Genomic DNA, 13,544 nt, shown 5'->3' with positions numbered 1-13,544 from the left:
CCTGTCACTGCTGGCAGCTGAATGGGAAGCTCAATCACACATCTGTTTACACAGTTGGAGACACTGCACATGGAGACCAAGGACATAAAAACCGAAGTGATATTGGTACCCATGCTGAGCTTTCTGCTTATGTTTCAACTAATTTGCTGTTTTATTGTAATGAACCCTGTCACAGAGCTCCCGTTAAACAACCCAAAGAAAAACAAGGCACTGTTTCAAATTCTTTTAAAGGTAATTTTATCAATAAAGTCATGAATGTACAACACATGAGCTCGAAACAAGAAAACAGACCTGGTTACACACAGTTCACATCTTTGTGCAACAGAACCCTTCACAATGCACAAGATGAAATATTTTTGTAATAAATAAATAAAAGCACATACTTTATATACATGGTACTTAAATCACATCAAAATACTGCCACTGCCTTGTGATCCTGTTACACTATGATAGAAATTAAACTGATTCATATGTTATAGTGTTTGTAAAAAAAAACATCAGGAGACACCTAAAGCATTGGCACATTCTTTACAGAAAAAAATGCTCAGGAGAAACAATATGTAAATGCTAGCTGAATATTCGAGTGTAATAGTTCAGCACAGAGCACAGGAGCATCAATAAGGCAACTTCTTATTGTTACGGGCACTTGCAAGAATATTTATATTAGGACATTTTCCACCCTGTGAGGCTTTAAGGAGCTTTTTATCAAGTTAAAGAAAGATAAAACAACATTTCTCTGCACGCACATGCATGAGGCTGAACTTTAAGCGCTGTAGTACTTGGGACTAAATGCAACATTCAGTGAATAAATGCTCAAACATGTTGATGTTTAGCAGGGTCCAAGGCTTTCCACAGCTTTTCCACAATTCTGTCTGTCACTGGTACAAAATCTGGACAACCAAAAAACAGGTAGCGCTTTCCCCATTGTGATAGTCACTCTAGGGAAAATTGTGGATGGAGAACCAAAATGACTGCAACCATGTGCATTAAATTTGTGATCTCATTTGTCTTTCAGATGGTCGCTTCAAAGACGAGGACCGGGTCTGTGCCCACTCGCAGGTAGTTGATGTCTTCAAGACGGCGATAAGACGGAGACAGTCTGCTGTCGGAGCACGATGGGTTCAAGTTGGCAATTACATGCAGTGTGTTTGTGATAATACAACTGTAAATTGGCAAAAATTGCAAATCTGCAAGTTGCAAATTTGTTGCGGTCTACATACACAGAAATTCACATTATTTTCTTACATTCAGAGTACAGCCATAGATTTGAAACTGAAATACAGAAATCATTCCACAAATAGTAACATAATTGCTGCAGGACGGCAATTAAACTCAAAATGACAGAGGAACTCGGCAACCTTGCTTTTATATAGGAATATAACTAGGCTACAGCCAGTTGGCAACCAGTTTGTGTGCCAATTGCAAAAGAGACATGCTACTGATGTGTTTTGCTCATCGGCATAGACTAACTCAGACTGATTGCAGTGTGTTGGCAGTCTATCGGTGTCTTTATTTTTTAAATGCTAATTATTTGCAAACTGTCACCAATCTGTCTGAGAGTGATTGCAGTGCAAATCTGTGACTATGTGGAGACAGGTGCGACTAATGCAACACCCTCCCTCCCACAGGTTGAGGGTGTTGCACAAGTTGGTCACCCCAACTACTTCCAATTGGTCTCTGAATGCCATCAATGCAATTACCAGACAACCATAAATTTTTCCTAGTCACAAGGAGGTTGCTGTCCTATTTTTACTCTAGTGTGACTGAGCCATCAGTGAGTTGTTGTTCTCCCCAGTTAGAGGAAGAGATCTTAGAGAAGTTGTCTATCGCCACTTTTTAATGTTTGACCGGAACCTGACACTAGATGAAATGCTGAAGGATCACCACAGTTCTCACAGTTTACCCTGAGGAGATGTTTGTACCAAGGGTCATGACAATCCATCCAATACATGTCAAGACATTTCACTCAAAACCTCAAGTGTCAAACAGAATTTCTCCTCCGTGGATCACAAACGTCTTTAGAAAATATTTTGGAACTCTATCCAACAGTTTTTCAGATATTCCAGCAGTGGACTGACGGACCATTTGACCATCCCGAGGGCTGGGCTAAATTTTGACTTCAGGGCTGAAGACGGTTTGAGCAAGCATGTTTTTACATACAAAAAAAATTGCTTAAAAAAAGTCCTTAAAAACTCATTTCTCATTTCCACTTCCTGATAAAACTGACACATTAGCACAGCTGTAACATCCTCACTAAAACCGTATCTGTGCTCACTTTTTTTCTTTAACAAGGAAAACATGCTTCAGATAAAAGGAACTAAATGATGGCATCAGATGGCAAATCTGCAAAACACAGGACTGATGTCGTCGGATCTCATCGCTCATTTCTAATGATCTGTGCTTCGCATTACTCTCAGGTAGTAAATAAACAGCACCTGTCTGATGAATGAAAGAGGGACAGTTTACTCCAAGGCAAGACAATCACCCACTTGAGAGATCCAGGGTGATGTCTCACTGATATGGAGTATATGATTTTTCTCACTCAATGGGAAAAATAATAAATATAGCGCTTGAGGGGCGAGACGTGCGGGACCCGAGAAAAGCAGCGAGGGAGAGACAGTAAAAAATGCAGAGAAGGGGAAAAGGGAAAAGGGCTACAGGGGACTTGACAGTCAATATATGGACACACGCACACACCCATACACACATATACACACACACACACACACACACACACACACAGACAAAGAAACTAGAAAAAAAGAATCACTGAACATCCAATGGTGTCTTGAGCTAAGGTGCACGTCAAGTAAGACAGTCTGTTTCTCGCTCCATGTTGCCAGTAACTCTTTATAAAAAATAAAAAATAACCTTTCAATGGTACAAAAAAGCATGCTGAAAAATGAATGTTAAAAAAAAACAAAACAGAAATGTTTTATTAAGGCAGCCCAATCCAGCACTGATGATGTTTCATGAATGTCTTTCACCGAGTGGCTTTTTAGAGTTTGAAATGTATCAACATTCAGAGGTACACAATAGTTTCCTCCCTGCCCTCCCCCTCCCCTCCGCTGTCGGTCTCCAAGGAAACCAGCACACTTAGGTCCAGCTGAGGGTCACTGGGATGTGGGCACAGCGGATACGGGTCACTTCCACTTGCTGTTGATGACCAGGTCTCCCCATTGTAGCTGTGATCTGAGTGGGCGCAAGGAAAAAAATCATTATTTGTAGACACAATACAGTTACTGACACTGAAAACACACACAGCAATGAGACTTCATCATTTATTCACCACTGATAAATTATCCCACAGTACGGGACATGGAGCTCGGCCTAATTGTTTAGCCCACTTATCTAATCACTAACAGTATACAGATCAAGCACTGCTGAGCCTGCTGCTCCCTCCTACACCTTGTCTGAAAATGAGAAAAAAAAAAGAAAAGAAAGAATTTCGAGTTATGCATCATACTCCCTCAACTCAGGCGTGTCACTTTTATCAGTACCTTTCTCGACATGATCAATTGTCAGGATTCAGCGATATCAGCCTCCTCACAAGTGATGCTGGACGAGAGGAGAGGAGGAGACAAGGGACCAGAAATGATAGATGAAAATGCTAACACCCACGACTTGGCAACCATATGGTCTGCTGAAGTATTCTCCGAGCAAAATATTGTATCCCTAGGAGCCTGTGGGGTGCTGCTCTCATAATCATTTTCAAGGATTAATAAGCTCAGTGTCAATTAGGTCTTAAAGAGGCTATGTTTTTGTAGGCGGTAACTATCACTGTCTCTGCTACGCTTGCGTTCTTTTGACATCCGGGTGCTGTCTAGCATTAGGGCAGGTGTGCTGTCATGGTAACAGATGGCGTGAACTATAAATTGCCTCATTGTGTCCCTGTAGGAAAGTGTCTGTTTGATTAATTATATAAGAGTCTGTCAGAGTAGCTCTGTTAGCCACCACATAGGCAGGGCCTCTGCTGAGATGAGACATCAAAGATAAAAAAAAAAAATACTCAATCTCCGTCTTAGAGTTTCATCCATTAAGTATTAAGACTGAATAATAATGTCACAGCTTAGACAGAAAATGCATGCTGTTTACAGAAAACACAAAATTGTTGTGTAACATTTGAAGTGCAATAAACACAAGGCTATTACAGGATGGTATTATTTTCTGTCTACAGCAGTGAAATGCAAATACACACACTACTGCTGCGTCTCATACTTAAACTCGCTATTTTGAGTGCATAAGTGTGTTTACATTATCAACTGCGGCTACATGAAGTACTCCATGAGTACCAGGGTGGTGCACTCACAATGGCCAAAAAGCCCTAAACTCCCAGTGTTTGACCCATCAAAATTCAAACCCTACAAAAACAAGTGTTCACTCTACATGAAAGCAGTGTACAAAGAGAAGTATCCACTTTAGCAATTTAGCATTGCACTTTTCTAACACTGTTGAACTTGAGGACGGCTTAAAGCAGCATGTGGAAAAAATACAGCAGAACCAGGAATATTGTCTTTTTGTTAAATTGTACATATTTATGACCATGATACACAATGGTTGCTGACGGTTTAAGACGATTTATGAACAGGGAAAAGCTCAGAAATTCCTGTTTCATAGTTAGTCCTGAATGAAACTGGATTTCACACACACCCATGAGCAGCAGCAGCAAAGTTTTTCTAGCCGTTACCATACCAAACTTTATTTATAAAGCACTTTAAAAGAGCCACAGCAAATACAAAGTGCTGTACACCAAATGAGTAAAAATATTAAGACAAAAAAAACAGCAATTATTTAAAAATAAATAAAAACTATAATATATTAAAACAGGTAAGATCGATGTCTCACGCTGGGTTGAAGGCCAACGAGTATAAATTTTTAGTTTTAAGATGAGTTTTAAAAATGGACAGTGTAGCAGCAGAAACCCGACAGTTGTCACCTACACGACAACAGATTCATGATTTTCTTATCACAGTTAATCTGCATATTTCATATAATTGCCAACTTGACCGCAATCAGTTGCAGACTAATAGCAAACTGACTCTGTGTGATTTTTACTTTTGCTTTTTTTTATTGCATTAGCAGATTTCAGCCTTTTTGTAGGAGATATCTCTGTATAAAACTAAAAACATGTTGGATTTTGTTTTTCATTTGAATTCTGACATATAAACAATAGTAAACTAAAATATAATTAGGACTCATTTGACTAGATGCAGATGAACTGAACTGAAGAATATGAACTGTCTCAGTGCAGATGAGCTCTGGTTTGATTGAAGAAGTGGCTGCATTAAGCTAGTTAAATCTATTGCAGCCTACAGCTGCAGCCTCAGGTACTGAGAGCTCAGTTCTTTCTAGAGCCAGTTTTTTTTTTTCTCTTCAAACGTTTAGTTTTGTGAGCACATTGACTGACAGCAATGTGTTGGTGCCAAACCGTTGGATACTGTTTATTAGGAAATTAATCATTCATGAATAGCATGTGCTGTAATCATGTTATATAAGCTCATAGAAGTGATACACAGTCCTTTCACACCTTTCCACAAAATAAATTATATAGGATTCTTTTTAAACATGCAACCAATATTATAACGAAAGCAGTAAAATGTCCTAAGAAGAGAGCTTTAATTAAGTTGTACATCTTTGCAAAAAATGCTCGTAAGTTGTGCGCTGCATTATTTTTATTGTGTTACGTCTACTGTTTTCTAAGTGTTGGTTGATGAGGCAGGACTGACCTATTCAAACATCACTGTGCTTTGTGCTGTTTTTAGTACAAAGTTCCAAAGCAGGTTTTTGCCTCCTGCAGCACTTTGTGCAAGGTTTCAATTTGTCTACATACCAGAAAGTGAAGCAGCTTCACCTTTCTTTTCTTCCTCAGCCTCCTCACAAAGCTCGCATCTTTTGTATAAAACGGTGAACAACAAAAACCTGATACCAGATGAAGCGTCAGTTCAAAAAATTCCATCCAACTGGTTCTCCAGGATTACACTGTACCAAAACGAATTATGGAAACCTGCAGAATTAAAAAGGGTGTGTGTGTGTGTGTGTGTGTGTGTGTGTGTGTGTGTGTGTGTGTGTGTGTGTGTGTGCGCGCGCCAGTGTGCATGAGAGGAAACATTCACACACAGGGGAGGATGAGAAGAAAGATCATATTTTGATCCATGTGACTGACAGCACAATGGGAAATTTGCATTTGAAAGAGATTCCTTTTCTTTTCACACGAAAAAAAGGAGATACCAGGTTCCTCCACATACCAGGCAGTGTGTGACCCAGAATAAGATCACACGAGAGCTCTTAAAATATGAGATTGCACATAAAATACAAGAATGACTCCTTGCAGAGGTTTCAATCGAACAGGAAATTATGTGGAGATTGGGTATTTTATTAACTGTTGAGGGAGCCCTTATGGGACCCACTGCAGAATGCCTTGTGGTTACATATCAGCTGGAACACGCCCTGCGTTGCAGACTGCAGCCACGTATCCACCCCGGGCTTGTTAACAAGTGACTCAGGTTTCAGTGGAGCACACATGTGCTCAATAATGAGGAAAGGTTAATAAGCTGATCAATGACAGAGATTGTGCTGCCTGCTGTAAGCGGGTAAACAATACCAGGAACTCCACATAGGCTGCACTGACCCTGTTTTTACGAGGGCTGAGAGACAGGTTGAATGTAAACTGTAATTTTCCCCGCCTGCTGTGAGTATTAAAACGAGCACGCTGATGAATGGATTAGGAATGGGGATGGGCAAACATGGGAATGTAGCTGACACCTTTCGAGCGAAACACAGATTAATTTGTGACTGCATCTCTCACCCCCCCCACCCACCCACCCACGCCACCTCCTTTTCACCTGATGCGATGACAAGCCACGCTGTAATGAGTTTTGCAAAGATTTTTTTTCAGATCGATGTCCCAATCAGTCAGCCATCGCCCGCGAACTGTGATTCACATGATCTTGTCTGCCCAAGTCAGTCGATAGATAGAGAAAGCATTGATTTTCTTTTTTCCTGTGGCAAGCTCGGGCTCAGGGCTCGATACTGGTGCAGGTGGAGGCGGTGGGGGAGGAGGGGGGGGTGGAAGGACAGACAAGGCCTCACCGGGGAAACAGCCTTGAGAGCGCAGCGTGTTTGCGTGTGCAGCAGGTTCTCACATACATGGGTGAAACCAGTGTAAGCAGAGGGTTTGTTGACATTCTCACAGGTAGCAGATTTCTAATTTATGTTGACAGGGCGATACCACAGTACACTATTGTTCAAATACATGAGGTAAATGCAGATAGTACTGCGCTATTAGCACTAAAACACAAATTCTTACATATTAAATTTAGTAATTGTTGATCTGCTTGGAAATCAGTATCAAGAATTTAGTAGAGCAAGCAAATGGCTACAAAAGCAAGAATAGGAGGCCCAAGCTGCCTTTGTGTTTGTGTTTTTCTTTCTCTTTGTAGGTTTTAAACAGAACTTTGTGGTAATTCTTACCACTGGTTGCATGCTGTAGCCCAAACCTTCCCGCAGGGCTGTAGAGGTATCCCGTCCCCATCATCCATCCCTGGGAGTCTGAGTCTTGGCTACAGGGAGTTTTAGCTCCAGGGGGCTGTCTGCCATTAGATCGGGCCAGCAGGGTGTTCAGACAATTGTGTGTGCTGGCGTCATTTTTTCTGTGGTGCACATGGCGGTTGTTGATGCTGGCGCTAGCGAATGCGGCCTCGTTCACAAACACAGAGCCGTTACCGGCGTGGTCTCCGGACTGACTTGGTGCCGAGTCCTGAGGGAGAGGGAGCAAATGTCACAGTTAACTCCAGAGTAGAAAGGTGACTATCGAGAACAGCGAGAGCAGGAAGAGGAAGCTCATTTTCTTTCCTGGATGAGAGCAAATAATGAATGCTGACAGCTGGATGGTGTTCGCACCTGTGAAATCTGTCAACACTCCACCTTTGAAATACACTTATACATTTGCATAAAGGACCAGGAAACACATTTGACATACCCGTCAAAGACAAAAAAAAAAATTCTCCTTTACTGTTTATTACAAAAACACAAAGATTTTTCTATATACATCTATATAGATCTATGTAATTGTTTTGGCTTTAATTGTTCAGGATATAAAATCTCTCTCAAAGATTTTGAGTCTCCACTCCAACATAATGAAAGTGTATGAAATTTCATTTGTGATGCTCACAGTACTGAAACATTTCATACTCTGGAAAATATAACGACTTCACGGTGAAGTTTTTGTAGAGCCAATTTCTTCCAGAGAAAGTGATTTCCACAAAAACTGCTCACAGTTTGTTCTGTGGATTTTTGTGAAAAATGGAGCGGCTGTTTCTGAAAGAACACTCCATTGCTGACTTTCTTTCCCCCACAAATGACTCACTTATCGTTGTAATGGCAAAACTCTTGAGAGAATACAAAAAAGAGAAGTAAATAAACTAAAGGTGAATGTGGGAAATGCTGCCATTTGTGTAAAGTGATCCTTTAATGTTTGGTGAAAGGCATCACTGCGGGCTGCTTAGGACTCCTCCCTGTGTCCTCGCTTACCAACCGTCTCTCCTGTCTCATCTACACATCAACATGGCCTTTCCTCTGCTGAGTGCAGGCAGCACAGCTAATTAGAAGCGACCAGAGAGTCGTGTGTGTGTGTGTGTGTGTGGGTCATTTGATCTGTCTCTGACCCTATGAACCGCTGCCTCTGGCTAAAACATTAGCAGGGGAACATTAGGACCTCCGCTGCCTCGGCACGCTTTTGTTAAACCGCTGCTATTAATGCAGCCTCTGCGCCGACTAAAATAGATGAATGGAAATAAATAAGACTGCAAAAAGCCAGGAGAGCCTCAGCAGGTCTAGCCTGCAAAAACCCAAGGTGGTGGCGGTGGTGGTGTGTAAATTAATGAGGGAGAGAGGGAATATCGAAACCTGAGCCTGCTCATTTGTCTGTCCATTCGAGTGCTCTCTGTGTGTCTTTTGAACAGTCACACCTGCTGAACAGAGCAACACAAACCCCATAAGCCAACAGAGGTTCAGATGGATGTATGTGCTAAATTAGTTTCACCACTGCTGCAGTTCCATGTGAGGTATATTGGGACTTAAAGGGCATGGAGAACAGTGCACCCTTTATCCTCTCTGCCTTCCAGCTGTGTAGGACATTTTGCTGTAGTGCTTTTCAAACAAAGTGTCAATAATCTAAGCCCTTTTGGTCACAATTGATTGGTTTCTTAGGCTGTGCGCCTCTGGTTTTAATTATTTTGTCAGAGCTTTTATTTGCAATGGTTTAATTATCATCAATCATTAAGATGTTTATTGGTGAGTGGAGCTGCTGGACCACTAAGACAAATGGTGTTGAAATTGCTCTCATTATCGCAGGTCGTATGTCAAGAGGGGATTGAGCTGCTTGGTGTAAATGAGTGAACCAACGCAGCTCAGGCTGATAGCTGCCTGAGAAAAGCTCTTCATTAATGATTTTAGCCAGGAAATACTCCATAAACATTGTATATCTACCTCAAGGTCAAGAGCTTTAGTAGGGAGCATTACTGAGCACTCAAGATTCAAAAGCAGAAGTTGTTTTCAAATTCCACTGGCAAAAGAAGGAGTTATCACTTGTGCTTCCCCAGTACCTGCTGCCCATCGAGTGGGATGACCATGTGAGGAATCACAGTGGGAAGGCTGTCCTGAGGCCCATGCCTACACGTCTGGAGCAGCTTCTGCTGGTTATCCAGATGCTCACGCTCCCTCTCCACACTCCTCTGGCCCTCCCTGAGCCGCTCCAGGTTCTGCTGGTACTCCTCCAGCTGTTCATCCAGCGCTTCACGCTCACGTCTCAGCCTTTCTGCCGCCACCTGGCACTGCTTCTCCCTTTGCTCCAACCAAATCTCCTGCTCCCCCTGCTGGCTCTCCCTAGCCTGGCTCTCTCGTTCCCAGCGCTCCTTCTCCTGGCGCAGACGTTCATGGAGCCGCTGGGCCACCGCCACCTCCTCCTTCTGCTTCTCCAGGTTGCGCTGCTTCTCCTGATCCTGTAGGTTGCTACCCCGGATGCTTGGAAGGTGCAACCGTTGAGCATGTGGGGAAGGGCGGCCATTCTCTCGGAGTAGGAGCCTCTGGACCTCATAGCAGCTGTCCTGGATGGTCACTGCAGCCTGGCAAGGAGAGGGAAGGTTAAAGTGATGGGTTCATGAAAATGCGAAGGATCAACTGCCATTTTTCCCACATGTGCCTCCTCACTGCATGCAGCTGGCTATTTGAATGGCAAAATGTGACGGAAACTGCGATGAAGGCTCCACTGATGGCTTTAAATTTTTATGCATTAAGGTGACAGCATCTCCTCACGTGGTGGAAGGAAGCCACTGCCGTTTTACACCTGTGGTTTTCAACTTCATACACAAGATGAAACTTTGAATACGAAAATCACATTGTGATCAAAACCACAAACCGATAGGGAAGTGTGCGCACACGTGTCATATGCAAATACACGCATAGTCTCCTCACACAAATTTACATCTTATACCAAAGAGGGAGCGGGTGCATAGCGAAACAAAAGACCCTGCTATGTCTCCCAGCAGAAAAAAGATCAGTAAGAGGAGCTCCTGTAGCTCCAGCAGAATGCTGCTTCGGTTTACTGAAACTGGAGTATGTTGGCATATGAAAGCTTGCATCCCAGCTGAGTATGATATAGCATGTATCTGCTCATACTGAGAACACAGGAGGCTATGAGGAAGGTAAATAAAACAGCTAGTGGGTGTGTATCGTGGAACACTCTCTCACCTGCAGGCTGTACAGCAACTGAGTCAAGTTTTGGACACTTTGAGCCACCTGTTAATGGACAGAGTCAAACACAGTAACACAGATTAATAGGTCTGTGGTTTTCATGTATGAAAGTCATGATTTTACATCTACATAATTAGCTACAAAAGGAACTCAAGATGTTTTAAGTTTTGAAGTTGCATTCATAGAACGCCTGCGCCCCCTGGAGGCCATGTGTGGCTCTCTACTACATTGTTCAGGGTTAAATTATCACTCAGTGGTTGATAAGAAAGTTATTCTCTCTTATCAGAGTAATTTACCTCACAGGTCACAAAAAGCTGCAAAGAGCAGCACGGCTGTTGGTAATTGGAATAAGTCCCCACATCAATTTTTAATGCTGCAATACCTCAAGAAACTAAATGGACTTCCTTTATTATGAAGCCATCAATGATTCATTAGATTAAGACCAAAATGTAATTCTAATAGAGTGCACTGAATTATTAAAGCAACAATCCTGAGCCACACATCTGTAAAGACATGGAAAAAAGTGGTGCTCAGTTGCAGCCCATAAAGGAATGTAATACCTCTGCAGTACAACTAGACCTCCATCAACAACAGCTACAGCAATGAGGAAAGCATTACCCCTTATACCTGCATCAATATTTAATGCAAAAACACATTTAATGTATCATCTGTGTTTATAGCATGAAGTTGTACAAGAACTCTTGTGAGCTAAATCCATTTTAAACACCAGGACATGCACCTTCAAGTCAGTGTCCCTTCTATAGTCTTTTTGAAAGTCAGCTGTGGACTGAAATACAAAGGCCTCAGGCCAGCTCCCATCACTGGCCTGAAGGTCTTCAGCTGAGGCCTCAGAAGAGTCTGAAGGCTCGACAGGTACAGCAGGGCTGACAGGAAACACAGAGTCTGTGTCAGAGTTCTGGCTGTGACTCGACGGTGAGCAGGCCTTGGATGATAAAATGGTCTTCAGGTTCTCAGCTGCGAAAAATGAACAAAATCAGCGTAAAAAAGTCAAACTGGTAACATTACTGAATATACTGAAACCATCAGTGATAGGACTGGAAATTGTGTTATTAGAACATAATCCAACTGAGGTAACAATTTTAACACTAGAACTACCAAGTTATTACTCATAACTGTGCGACGGAGAACAGTGCAGAGCTGTGAGGAAGCTGTAGCTGAACCGAGCAGAGAGTCCAGATTGTGGAGAACTAATCTGAGCAAATAAAGAGTGAAATCCAGAGCGGCGCAGCCGTAACTGATGGGCTTCAGGCCTGAGCAGCAGAGCTGAGCAGGGCTGCAGAATGAGCCAGAGCAGTGGGGGCAGTGGATGAGAGAGAGAGAGGCTGCAGAGGCAAATGTGATAAACTTTCACCGTTGTACTTTTACAATACCTTCTTTATTTTAGCATAAATACTGCATTTTAACCAAAATTCATTTTTAACTTTTCCATAATCTTCTGCTTCTTCAATAGTTACATGATTAGATGCGTTAGCTGTTGTGTTGCTTGCTGTTCCTTTTGTTCATTAGTGATTTTTAATATATATTTAAATCATATTTAAACTAATACAACGCTTAAAATTTAATCTTAAATAGTTATTTTGTCAAATATTACTTAAAATTTAGCAACTTCTTCAAGAAACTAGCTCTTTGCTGTTCCTGCTGTCGTTGCATGACAGGGTTAAAATGGTTCTAGTATTGAGGTCTTCGGGGACTGCCCGTTCATTTATTCCTGTTCATATGTGGGATTCCTACAGTTACAGTGAAAAAGTATTTGTCCTGATTTCTTTTTTTTTTTTTTTTTTGCAAACAAATTTTAATATTAGACAAAGATACCCCGAGTAAATAGAAAATGCAGTTTTTAGATGATGACTTCATTTTTAAGGGAAAAAGTTATCCAAATCTACCTGCCCTTTGTGAAAACTTAATTGCCCTCTAAATCTAATAAATGGTTCTGCCACGCTTTGCAGCAAGATTGGGATATGATGAGTCTTTTAATGACAGTTTCACATCACTGTGGAGGAATTTTGGCTCCTTTGAGCCTCTTTGAGGTCATGCGAAAGCATCTCAATTGGATTTAGGTCCAGACTTTGATTAGGCCACTCCAAAACATCCATTTTGTTCTTTTTGAGACATTCAGAGGTGAACTTGCTTTTGTGTTTTGGATCATTGTCCTGCTGCATAACCCAAGTGCTCTTGAGCTTCAGGGCATGAACTGATGGCTGGAGATTCTCCTTCAGGATTTTCCAGTGGAGAGCAGGATTCGTGGTTCCATCAATTGCAGTAAGTCGTCCTCAAGCAGCAAAGCAGCCTCAGAGCTTCACACTGCCACCACCATGTTTGACTTTTGGTATGAAGTTCTTTTTATGAAACACTGTGTTAGATTTATGCAGATGTAACAGGGCTCAAACCTTTCAAATATTTCAACTTTTGTCTCGTCAGTCCACAGAATATTTTCCCAAAAGTTTTGGAGATCATGTTTTTTTGGCAAATGAGAGACGAGCCTTTGTGTTCTTTTTGGTCAGCAGGGTTTTTTCTCCTTGGAGCTCTCCCATGGATCCCATTTTTGCCCAGTCTCTTTATTATTATTGAATCATGAACTCTGACCTTAACTGAGGCAAATGAGGCCTGCAGATCTTCAGGTGTTGTTGTGGGTTCTTTGTGACCTTCTGGATGAGTCATCGACTATTTGAGTAATTTTGTGGATAATGGCTCTCACTGTGGTTCACTGAAGTCCTGAAGGCTTAGAACTGCCTTTGTAACCCTTTCTGCCTTTGTAACCCTTTTTTTTTTGACAT

General features: G+C 41.9%; 1 protein-coding gene across 1 annotated transcript in view; it reads right to left on the bottom strand.

The window, feature by feature from the left end:
• Nucleotides 1-259: 259 nt before the first annotated feature.
• Nucleotides 260-13,544, bottom strand: part of arhgef28a (Rho guanine nucleotide exchange factor (GEF) 28a) — a 50,440-nt gene continuing 37,155 nt past the window's right edge. The window contains 5 exon segments of the mRNA XM_030743018.1: nt 260-3,192; nt 7,471-7,756; nt 9,603-10,121; nt 10,747-10,794; nt 11,489-11,724. Of these exon segments, the coding sequence (XP_030598878.1) occupies nt 3,023-3,192; nt 7,471-7,756; nt 9,603-10,121; nt 10,747-10,794; nt 11,489-11,724 (1,259 nt within the window). The 3' untranslated portion in view covers nt 260-3,022.

This window comes from Archocentrus centrarchus, chromosome 12, assembly GCF_007364275.1.
Source record: "Archocentrus centrarchus isolate MPI-CPG fArcCen1 chromosome 12, fArcCen1, whole genome shotgun sequence".
Lineage (NCBI taxonomy): Eukaryota > Metazoa > Chordata > Actinopteri > Cichliformes > Cichlidae > Archocentrus > Archocentrus centrarchus.
Note: the sequence above shows the minus strand (reverse complement) of the source record. Positions and strands in the feature narration are given on the sequence as shown.